Genomic DNA, 12,687 nt, shown 5'->3' on the forward strand with positions numbered 1-12,687 from the left:
GAGATGCAACACAGAGCGTCATAGGAAGTCATTCCTGCCTGTGGCCATCAAACTTTACATCTCCTCCTTTGGAGGGTCAGACACCCTGAGCCAGTAGGCTGGTCCTGGACTTATTTCATAATTTACTGGCATAATTTACATATTACTATTTAACTATTTATGGTTTTATTACTATTTATTATTTATGGTGCAACTGTAACAAAAACCAATTCCCCCCGGGATCAATAAAGTATAACTATGTATAGACTGGAGAAGCTGTGGCTGTTCTTAGAGCTGAGTAGGTTTCAAAGAGACAAGTGAAGATGCTTAAAATCATAAAGGGTGTAGACAGATGTTGTTTTTGCTGAAAGAAGATCAAAAACCAGAGGACATAAGTGACTGGCATAAGAACCATATGACAGGTGGACAGAACTATTTGACTCCATAGATGCTCAGGGAGATGGAATTGTAGTATTAAAGAGGGAGCTGATAATTATCTGAGTGAGAAGTGGCAGTGCTGGGGGGAGAGAGCAAAGGGCAATTATTTCATTCTCCTTTACACATGAGTACTGGAAATGATATTAAACAATTCTGAAGGAGTGCAACCACTGGACAATCAGATGGTACTGACTCAATTGGCCATATGACTTCTTTCCATGCTATTGACTTGCAGTGATGTGTCTTGTTTCCATTGGTGATTTAAGGAGTGGTTTAGTGAAATCTGAATCTTGGGAAAGTAAAATACATGTAGACTTTGCATCTCTCTCTTGCTTTTATTAGGATGTGCAATAATACTTCCGCAAATTAATTTGTTCTGCATCCAGAAATCTGTGAAAGGCTGTTGTCTCCTATTGGTGAAATAGTTATTTACACCAGGGAGTATCATTGGGTGCCTGTTTGGAAACACTCCGTAAACATAACAAAAACTTGTTAGAATTCAAAGTGCTAGCAAGCATTCCAAAGAGGTTTTATTGAGGATTATGTTGATAAATTAATAACTTAGACAATTAGATAATTAGGCCATTCAGCCCATCATGTCTGCTTTGCTGTTTGATCATGGCTGACCCATTTCCCTCTCAACCCTGTTCTCCTGCCTTTTCCTCTTAACTTTACACTCCCTGGCATATTAAGAATCTTATCAACCACTGCCTTAAATACACCCAATGACCTGGCCTCCACAGCTGCTTGTGGCAACAAATTCCACAGATTCACCACTCTCTGGCTAAAAAATTCCTCCTATCCTTCATTCTAAATGGACATCCCTCTATTCTGAGGTTGTGCCCTCTGGTCCTAGACTCCTCCACTATAGGAAACCTCCTCACCACATGAATCCTATCAACATTAGACAGGTTTCAGTGAGATTCCCCTTCCCCTCCATTCTTCTAACTTCCAGCTAGTACAGGCCCAGAGCCATCAAATGCTCCTCATATGATGAGCTTTTCATTCCCGATACCATTTTTGTGAACTTCCTTTGAACCCTCTCCAATGCCTGCACATCCTTTATTAGATAAGGGGCGCAAAACTGCTCACAGTACTCCAAGTGAGTCCTCACCTTGTAAAGCCTCAGCATTACGTCCTTGTTTTTATATTCTGGAACTCTCAAAATGAATGCTAACTGTGCATTTCCCTTCCTCACCATTAACCCAACCTGCAAGTTAAGCATGGAGAAATCCTGCAGGAGGACTCCCAAGTCCCTTTGCAGCTTAGATTTTTAAGTTTTCTCCCCATTTAGAAAATAGTTTGTGCTTTTGTTCTTTCTACCGAAGTGCATGACCGTACAATTCCCGACACTATTCCACATGCCCATTCTCCTAATCTCTCTAAGTCCTGCTGCAACCTCCCTGCTTCCTCAACATATCTGCCCCTCCACCTATCTTCATATCATCTGCAAAATGAACCACAAAGCCATCAATTCCATCATCATACAACGTAAAAAGAAACAGTTCCTATACTGACCCCTGTGAAAGACTAGTTACTGGCAGACAATCAGAAACAGCCCCCTTTATTCCCATTCTCTGCCTCTATCCATGGTACTATCTTTCCTGTACAGTAATGCCATAGGCTCTTATCTTACTAAGCAGCCTTCTGTATGGCAAATTGTCAACCACCTCCTGAAAATCCACTGATTCTTCTTTTGTCTATTCTGCTTGTTATTTCCTCGAAGAATTCCAACCGATTTATAAGGCAATATTTTCCCTTTAGTAAACCATGCTGACTTTGACCTATTTTACCATGTGCCCTCACCTCTCTTTTTCTTTTTTATATATCTGAAAAAGCTTTTGGTATCCTATTTGATATTATAAGCTAGCTTACCTTCATATTTCATCTTTCACTCTTCATTGATTTCATTTTGTTGTCTTTGGTTTTTATAAGTTTCCCAATCCTCTAACTTCCCACTAATATTTCCTCTATTTTGTGCCCTCTCTTTTGATTTTATGTTGGCTTTGACTTCCCTTGTCAGTCATCCTCTCTTTAGGATACTTCTTCTTTGGGATGTATCTATCCTGCACCTTCTAAATTGCCCCCAAAAACTCCAGCCATTGCTGTTCTGCTGTCATCCCTACTAGTGTCCCTTTCCAATCAACTTTGGCCAGCTCCTCTCTCATGCCTCTGTAGTTCTCTTTACTCCACTGTAATACTGATACATTTGACTTGAGCTTTACCCTCTGAAATTACATGGTGAATCCTATCATGTGTTGTGCTTGACCATAAGTGGTGTACAGTTATTTTCCTGTGGCACTATGAAAGCATTGTTCAATAATGTCTGGAGTACAACAGTGTACAATCTGTTTGTTCCAGTGGAACATCCTGAATGCATGTTTAACCAGGATCTACAATTATCGGTTAGTCTTTGTTGTATTTGGCAGCTTGTTCAATTGGTATGCATAAAATTGGGTAGATTATTTTATCCATTTTAATCTTGGTAAGGATTTAGGTTCAATTATGATTTCATTATTGCAACTTCTGGCATAAAGCAATCTCATTGAACCATTTATGTATTTAGTGCTTAACTATGTTTTCAAACATTGGGGATGGGGTGTGGCTAAATGGAAAACGATGTGACTGTGAGCATTCAGGTCTGGCTGACCTGCAAAGTGAAGCAGGAACAAACACCTGGAGCAGCTCATTGGTCAGGTTGTATCTGTGAAGGCAGAGGGATGGGCGACATCTCCAGTATCTGTACTCTGTTATGTCCCCTTTGACTTGGCTGGGCAGGAAATACATCGCTGTTCTTCTCCATGGCATCAAGGTCCTTGATACCTTAACGCAAGGACTGTGGAGATTCAGGATATCTATTTCCCATCACCATTTTCTAATGGGATGAGTACTGAATGTTGACCTTCCCAGCATTGCTCATTTCCTGTAATTAAGCCAGTTTGAGAGAACTGACTGATGTCCACCCTTGTCTTGATCCTTTACTGAAAAAAATTAATGTAACTGTAAGACTTAGGCGAATGATAGGTACTGTAGGTCAAGATATAAATAATTGTGGGTTACAAGAAAGTGTTTTGCAAGATTATTTAGCTTCTGCTACTTTGCAAATGAAATTGCCATAAAGCAGAGTTTATTCTGTAATGTTCGATTCTGTGATGTTACAAGGAGTGGGAGGAGATAACTTATTTCATCTATTTAATGGAATAAAACATTTGACTTCTCAGCAGTAGTGACCAAGCTCCCCTTATGTAAAATGTGGAAAATGTACCTAGTTATGTTGTTAGATTGTGGTATCTTGTACACAAAGATGAATACTATTAATACGAGATTTGGATATCTATCTTGGGCATGAATTTTATATTGGGAGGCAAGGTGGAGATCCATCTCTACCCCAAAGGTGCACCTGCTTACCTCCTCCCCTCCCCCCATGATCAGGATCACATGAAGCCATGAGAGTAGGTCGTATGAGCAGCTGGTAAATATCACAAGTCCTGGTTATGCGACCTCTGATGCCAGGCAGACAATCTCTGAAGAGGATTAATAATGGCTGGGGTCATCGTTGTGTAAATACACTACCCGGAAGAAGGCATTGGCAAACCACTTCTGTACCATGAATGCCTATGTCATATGACACGGCACATGATGATTGTACATTATCTTGTCATAGAAGTTAGTCTAATAGGGAGCATAATTAAAATTGTTTCTTTAATACACCGGATTTGTTGTGTTACTGACCAGTGGAAGCACCTTGAAATTCAAGTCGCTTGGAATCTGTTTAGGTAGATAACCAGTATTGCTAGATCTAAGAGGATAACTATCCTGTGCTCATAAGTTTGTTAATTCATGTTTATTATTGAATTGAGATGCAAACAGTTGATTCCTATCTGAGCTCCCTATGTGTTGATTCTGCTGGAGAGTTAATAGTGCAATTTAAGAAATATGCTTAATGATCTTTGAGCTAGACAACAATGTTAATTCAAAAATTGTACAGCTAATCCAATATCTTTTGAGTAACTGAAGACCATTTAGCTCTTCAGAACCTTTTATACATTCAGTTGGAGCATGGTAAGCTTGTATCTTAGGCTACGTCCGCACTGAAACGGTGTTTTCCTCCCCTGAAAACGGAGCTTTTCTAAAACGCCCTCCAGTGTGTGTAAATTTGAAAACGCCAATTGTGCAGAGCAGTGTGGATGGGCAAATCAGAGACGTGCCGGAACAGATGGTGGTGAGAGCGCCGCATTTCATTGTTTTCTTGAATGCAACTCCCCACACAACCTAACAATTTCAGAACAGACGGCAACGAAACTGAAGCCAGAAGAGTTATAAATGTGCTCACCAAACACTTTGACCCATAACTTACTGAATAAATAAGTATACTCACTTTGCCCTGTTTTCTGTCCTTGCTTGTATGAAGGTGGTTTACCTATTTATGCAAGTACTTCTCTGACAATAGATGTGTAACAGCCTAATGTAACATTGTATGGAAATACAAGATAACATTGATGCAGACATGTTTTATATATTTAACAAGGTGCTTTATTAATGCAACAGAGTTGGTCAGTTTTTCAGTGTTCGTCATCAGCCAGGTCATACTGTCCGTGAACTCCCTGTCGGTTGCCTCCATACGCTCCAGTATTTGGTTTTCTTCTAGTTTCAAGTCCTCCTGCGTGAGAGCCAACAGCTGTCCCTCGTTTGGCAATTTCCTTTTAAGTTTTTCTAGTCTGTAACTGCACAAATGCGCACTTTCACAGCGAGATTCGACACCAAACATGTTGCTTGTTTTCTGTAGATGTGTCCTGCACATGTCCAGTAGGAGGAGATTCGTCCAAATACCCGCTTTAATGTGGACGGAGGTATTTTCAAAAACGCTTGGTGTGGACGCCTATTGTTTTTACGCGAAACCGGCGTTTTCAAAATTATGCGGTCTAGTGTGGACGTAGCCTTAATTTCACTTACTTGGATTACAGTGAAAATTTAGCTTGATGTCAGCATACATGCAGATAAGAATTGCATATTTCTGTAGAACTCACAAAGCATTTCTATGGAAATGAATGTTTCCTAATTTCACTCCCAAATGGCTTCACTCTCACCATTCAGAATCACACCCCAAATATGCTCTTCATTTTTATCTTTTATCCGTTTTCCATCCACAACATATTTTCATCTTTGTAAAAAATTTTAAATTTCTTTTTCCCACTGTGTTCCTTTATTTGTTGAACAAATCTAAGGTATGTAATGCTACAAAAGGATAGGAAAGGCAAACTCCATTTGTATATTAATGAAAAATGAAATTATGCAATGTGTGAAAGCCTGAATTATGTTAATCATTTTTGTGATCTCATATTTCTTTTATTTTATCCATACAACCAACTATTAAATGTTTTAAATATTAAAATAGTTGATATGAAATATTTTAATTTTATTATTTTTTGTAAGTGTGATGCTGCTTAAGATGAAGTGTGTTCTGTAATATCTGCATTTCGTTATTTGTAGGACATGGTGGTAAAAGCTCTCAAGAAGACCAACAGTCGCAGTATCGAGGCTGCTATTGAACACATCAGCAAGATGAGTTACCAGGATACTAAGCGAGAGCAGATGGTTGCTGCAGCTGCAAGACCAGTGAATGCAAGCATGAAGGCATCAGGTATGCGTCGCTGAAGTATTGGGTGACCCCTAAGTGCTAAGACATTGTTCATGTCTCTCTCGTGTTCACATGTGCTTGGTTGTTAGTTTTTGTTGCAGCAACTTAATCCATTTGTATGTGTCCAGTTTCTACGTCATTTTAAGCAGTTGCTCTGATGAGGACTTGTTAAAATTTGACTTTTGTTTGTTGGAATATTTAATGTATTGCCTGAAATTTTTTTTTAGTAACATTTTAGCCTTTAATCTAGCAGACTCCTGTAGGAATGTTGCCTTTGTTTGGCTAAGTACATTTGTATATATCATTGTGGCTTTGACTGTTTTGTCAGCTGATCAGTGTACATTTGGCATCAGTGCTACAAAATGCTGACGTGGTAGCTATTTGCATATTGTAGTCATTTAACATACTTGGGATGCTACTGTGCTTGAATCCTGCCCTTAAATGTGTCTGTGTGTAGCTTGCACATGTGTGTGTTGTAGTCTCCCTCACGTCCCAAACACTTGCAGTTTGCTAAACAATTGCCCCCTAATGTGTAGATGAATAGTGGAATCTGGATGGTAGTTGATGAGAATGTGGGCAGAACAACCATTTGGGATTTATGTAACTGGGCGGTTGATGGTTGCCATGGACTAGTGGCCAAAGGCCTGTTTCTGTATGACATCAAAGGCAAACGAATATAGATTCTTTCTTATCCTACACTTGGGGTCCATTAATTAGAAATATTGTTCATTGAGTTCCTTTCAAAGAATGAGAAAGGAATACAGTGATCTATGTTAATATACAGGTATGAGTCGCTTAACGTCCACGATACGTTCTGTGAAATCAGACGTTTATGTGATTCGGACGTTGTGCGAACACCATATTATATACTTAGCAAACCTATATGGAATACTGTAGTGTACCTGCAATGACTAAATAGCCAAGAACTTGCACTAAAACTGTATACTGTACACTATAATACATACATTATAATTTTTTATTTCATTTTAAACTTTTTAATTTTTCTCATTTTTTAAACTTTTATGTAAACACTTCCTTAGCCTATATTACACACAATTTATTGATATAGTAGTCTGGTCCTGCCTTTTCTTTAAGCATTTCGAACAAGCTCCGTGCCTTAGCAGTGATCGTCAACGTGCTGAGAGGGATTCTCTTTGTGTTTGGTCCTTAATCCATGTTATTAGCAATTTCTCCATATCCGATGTAGGTCCCTCTCGCATTTTCGTGAGCCTTGTAGTTTTCAGTGAAGCCGATCTTTTAACAGCTTCCAGAAACTTTTCTTTGTTTTCAGGGTTATTGTGATTGTTGAGTGCAACATGCCTAAATCTGGAGCAATAGCATTCCCTGGTTTTCCACCCTCATTTTGTTTAATAACCTTTTGTTTTACTTCCAAATCAATACTTTTCCTTTGCCTCTTGCTGCTGCTATCACTAGGAGTGGTTTTACTGCGTTTGGAAGCCATGATGCACTTTATGGTAATATTTTTGAAAGAAAGTTAAACAGAGAGATAATGCTACTACACTCAAAGAGACGTGCAATACGCGAGATTGGTTATGTCCGCTACATCACGTTCTCCGATCGGGACTACGGACGTATATGCAATCGGACATTGTCCAGAGGGACGTTAAGCGGCGCACACCTGTACCTGTTAGGTACCTATGTGAAGATGTTGGCTGAGCTCACATGAGATATTCATGGTAAATGGGTCTTTTCAAAGTAGACACATGCTCACAATACAAGCTTTGCCCATATCCATTTCCAGTTTTGGAGTAAATACACTTTTTTTTCTGGTTTTTGTGAGGGATATATATCAGCTTCTTCCTCTCCTGGTGCTAATGGCAATATTCCATGAAATGGACCTCCTTTTTCCCACAACTCAACTTCAGACACATGTTCATCACCATCTTATCCCTGTGTTAATTTGATTGTGACTCGGGAAATATTCCAGAGTTTATGACAATGAGTCCTTCATTTTGGCACCTGAAACTCCTCAATCAGATCTTCTTTAATACCACAGCAATGGAGTCCTGCACTTCTTCCTTCCTGTATTCTATTCTGATTTGAGGTTCTATACCCTCTTGACAATTGGAAGTAAACACTGGGAGCAATTATCCAACATAAAATAGTGCTATTTATCCTGGTTGTTGAATCCCAATATTTTCTGTCTTCTCAGTTACATTGAGTAATAATAATTGCTGTATTCAAATTACGGGGTTACTTTGCATTTCCATTATGTTATATTTTCTGTCATCTTCTTAAACAGGATCCAACACAGTAAATCGGAGACCAAGTTGGAAGGGTTCTAAAGAATCATTGGTTGCACAACGACATGGCCCATCATTGATGGAAGGCATGGGATATCGTGCAGAAAGCCCTATTTCCCAGTTAGAAATAGGTCGGCCATTGTCTTCAAGTTCTGGAATGACTGCATACACACAGAGTCATCCTGGGAATGGACAGGGGTCTTTGGGAGCAGTGAACTCTCAGAGAGCAAATGCACCCCCCCAACTTCCAGTGAGAAGTGTAACCCCACCGCCACCTCCCCCGAGAGGGCAGACCCCTCCCCCACGTGGCACCACTCCTCCCCCAGCCTCATGGGAGGGGAGCCAGCAACCAAAGCGCTTCTCTGGAAACATGGAGTACATGATCACGCGGATATCTCCTGTGCCACAAGGGACCTGGCAGGACGGGTTCCCACCGTCCAACCTTGGTGCTGCATCTATGATGAACCCACCACCCCAAGGCCAGCGTGGTATAAGTCCCATTCCACTTGGCAGACAACCTATAATTATGCAAAACACTACCAGTACTAAATACAACTACCCAGCAGGCAGAACAGCGCATCAGAATGGATCAGCACAGGCAGATGGATCCATGGGTGGACACTTTGTGCCTCATCAAAATGTCATGGGTGGGAATCCTGTGAGCCGTCAACCACCTCCGTACCCTCACCCTCAGGCTAGTCGGCAAAGCCCCAGTGCCTTACAAATGCAAGCAGGAGGAGCCGCTGCTTCCACCTACAGCAGCAACCTGAATGGGAATGTTTCGCAGTCTGTCATGGTGCCGAACAGAAACAGCCAGAACCTGGATCTTTATAACATCAGTGTGAGTGGGATTGCATCGTCTTGGCCACAGCCTCCTCCAACACAACCCCAGGCGGTGGCATGCACTCCAGAAGTGCCTAACTGGCACCCTCCCCAAAATTTGAATGCACCCGTAAGATCCAATTCATTCAATAATCACCTTCTATCCAGCCGGCAGCCTCATTCCAACTCGCAACCATCTGCTACCACTGTTACTGCCATCACACCTGCTCCCATTCTACAGCCTGTGAAAAGTATCCGCGTACAGAAACCCGAACTGCAGACTGCACTTGCCCCCACTCACCCTCCCTGGATGCAGCAGGCTCCTCCTGTTCCCGAGGCACCTACGTTGATCGAGGCTCCAAGTTACCAGCCTCCACCTCCGCCGTATCCCAAGCACTTACTACAACAGAACCAGTCTGTACCACCTTATGATTCCATAGCTAAAGCCAGCAAAGATGAGCAGTCAGCTAAACCATCTTCATTATTTTCTCAAAGCACAGAAGAGGATGAGTCTGAGAAAGTCGTTGAGTCTGGGGAACGCCTTGATGTTTTGGAGAAGGAGAAGAAACAGATTACAACGTCACCTGTCCCAGTGAGGAAAAACAAAAAGGATGAGGAGCGCAGAGAGTCACGAATTCAGATTTACTCCTCGCAGGCATTTAAATTCTTCATGGAGCAGCATGTGGAGAATGTGCTCAAATCTCATCAGCAAAGGCTACATCGCAAAAAGCAACTAGAGAATGAAATGTCAAGGGTAAGTGATGCTCATTTTCCTCTTAAGTACTTCATCAGCATAAAACTTCCTTCACTTGCATGCCACCGATTCGCTAGAAGCCATCAAGGTGGATAATCAAGTAGCTCTGTTTATTCCTTTTTTTTGGTCTGGTTTCTATAAGGCAGTATTGTAAACATTGGCCAGTAAAAGCCAAACAGTCCCAGGACCGAAGAACTAGTGAGATACCAGATGTATGTAAAAATTAAAATTAGGAATTCTGAGTTTCCCCTATTATGTGGGCCAATATGTCAGCCTATACTTCATGGTAAAACTTCTGCCTCTTGAGTCAAACATTTATAAATTGATGTTCCACAGCAGAAATCTGAGCACAGATTCTGCTTTTGCTTCAGTACCACTTTTTCTGATGAGTGATTAAATTGATTTGGTCTATAAGTTCCCAGGCACTGTTTGTAGATGAAAAGAGGAGTTTTTCCTTGGTGTTGTGTTTTTTATTTATTTCTCAGTAAACTTCATTCAATTACAACGTGTCACATTCTCTGCAGTACTGTAGATTTACTTGGAGGTGGTGTTTGGTATATCTTGAAATTTCTGAAAAAGAACCAAAATAATGCTTGAAGCATTCAGCAATCAGGTAGCATCTTTGGAAAGAGAAACAGTTAGCATTTTAGGCTGAAGCCCCTTTGTAGAACTGGAAAATTGTTAAACGGGAGATTTTAGTGGCAGAGTATGTGGAGATTGGGTGTAAGAGGAAAAGAATGTCTGTGATCTCCCTCACCTTCTCTGCAACTTAGAATTAAATGTTTTGTCTCTTCTCCAGTTATGACAGAATGCCTTTGACTTTTAGCATCAGCACTTTCCCTTTCCACAAATGCTGCCTGACTTGATGATGCTTTCTAAAATTATGTGTGAAAATTACTTCAGTTATGCCTGCTTCCACAAAAGTCATTGATATGATTTGTACATTTAAAGAAAATGAACAAATTAATTGGAAGGTAATGAATACTGGAAAATTCTATTCACTGCCTGAAAGGATGGTGGAAGTAAGTTCCTTGATAACTTCACAACAATATATTTGAAAAAAGACAAACTTGTAGGGGAAGGACCGAGGAACAAAGGCCAATAGACATTCTTCTCCCCCCCCACCCCCACCCCGCATAAGCATGCAAGATTCATTGATAGAGAGTCATTGGCACTACAGCACAGAAACAGACCCTTCAGCCCATCTAGTCCATGCTGAACTATTAACCAGCCTAGTTTCATCGATTTGCACCTGGACATAGCCCTCCATCATCATCATCATCAGGTGCCATGCCCAGTTTGAGCTTTGACTGCCATGGCCCACACACTCCTGTTTTGGGTCAAATGGTTCAATTCATTGGCATTCATTTCCAGCTCTCTGGCTGCTGTCTTCATCATCATTTGTCTTTGCCTTCCACTTGCTTCCTTCCCTTCAATCTTTCCCATAATTACCGTGCATTCTAACTCTTCTTTCCTCATCACATGTCCAATGAAGTTACGTTGTCTTTTCATGATCTCATGTTATTTCTCTTTTTCTGCTTGCTCTATTCATGACATCCTCGTTAGATATTCGTTTTGTCCATGATATTCTTTGCATCCTTCTCAAAAACCACATCTCCACTGCTTCAATTTGTTTCCTCATGTTACTAGATATTGTCCAACATTCTGAGCCATATAACATAACTGGATAAACGTAATGTTTCAGTACTCTGAGGCGGGTTGTCATGCCTAGTTTAATATTGGTCAGTATACTCTTCATTCTCGTAAAGATGTCTTTTGCCTTTCATACCACCCCCATCCATGTACTTGTTCAAACTTCACTTAAATGTTGAAATCGAACCTGCATCCACCATTTCCACTGGCAGCTCATTCCACACTTGCACCATCCTCTGAGTGAAGAAGTTCTCTCTCATGTTCCCTTAAACATTTCACCTTTCACCTGCAACCCATGACGTTTAGTTTTAGTCTCTCACAACCTTAGTGGAAATAGCCTGCCTGCATTTACCCTATCGAAATCCTTCATAATTTTATATACTTCTGTTAAATCTCCACTCTTCTCCTACGCTCCAGGGAATAAAATCCATTGATAACTGCATTTAGTGAAGAGCATAATAATAGGATTGTTTGGCTCTCTGCCTGCTCCACCATTCAATAAGGCAATGATTGATCTTTTATTTTATCTTAGTGCCAATTTCTTGCACCAATATCCCTTGATGTCCTTAAGGTCTAAAATTCTATGAACCTCTTTTTTTGAATGACCAGTTATTGAGTTTCCACAATCCTCTTGGATATGAAACTACAAAGGTTAGTACACCCCTGCTCATCACATTCCTGACTTGGTGATCCCTTTTGATGGCACAGTGACTCCTGGTTCTGTTCACATCAGCAACAAGAAGCAAATTTTGCAGCTAACCTGTCAAACCTCATAAGAATAAGTTTTTCTTAGTAATAGTTCTAACTATTTTAGCGGGCATATACTGTTACTGGGTTCTCCCTTGTCCCATGTGCTATGATATTTTTTCTATTGGGTGGAAGATGCAGATTGACAATTTACCTTTTATTACCAGACAAATTAAACTCAAATGACTGAAAAACTAATTGGAAATCTGTACTTAAATAAACAGTATTTTTCTCAGTTGATGACAATGTCCTAAGGCAATTACAATTTCCATGATTTAGAAACATAGAAAACCTACAGCACAATACAGGCCCTTCGGCCCACAACGCTGTGCCAAACATGTACTTACTTTAGAAATTACCTAGGGTTACCCATAGCCATCGATTTTTCTAAG

At 40.5% G+C, this 12,687-nt stretch overlaps 1 protein-coding gene across 3 annotated transcripts in view; it reads left to right on the forward strand.

The window, feature by feature from the left end:
• lats1 (large tumor suppressor kinase 1) overlaps window positions 1-12,687 on the forward strand; it is a 34,212-nt gene that overhangs the window by 4,228 nt on the left and 17,297 nt on the right. For 2 of the 3 annotated variants that reach the window (XM_072250758.1, XM_072250759.1), the window contains exons 3-4: window positions 5,908-6,058; window positions 8,319-9,895. In XM_072250758.1, coding sequence (XP_072106859.1) covers window positions 5,908-6,058; window positions 8,319-9,895 — 1,728 coding nt within the window. Of the gene's footprint in view, window positions 1-5,907; window positions 6,059-7,576; window positions 7,753-8,318; window positions 9,896-12,687 lie in introns of those variants that run through there. The other variant, XM_072250760.1, reaches the window with a different exon arrangement.

Source organism: Mobula birostris, chromosome 2 (genome assembly GCF_030028105.1).
Source record: "Mobula birostris isolate sMobBir1 chromosome 2, sMobBir1.hap1, whole genome shotgun sequence".
Classification (NCBI taxonomy): Eukaryota; Metazoa; Chordata; class Chondrichthyes; order Myliobatiformes; family Myliobatidae; genus Mobula; species Mobula birostris.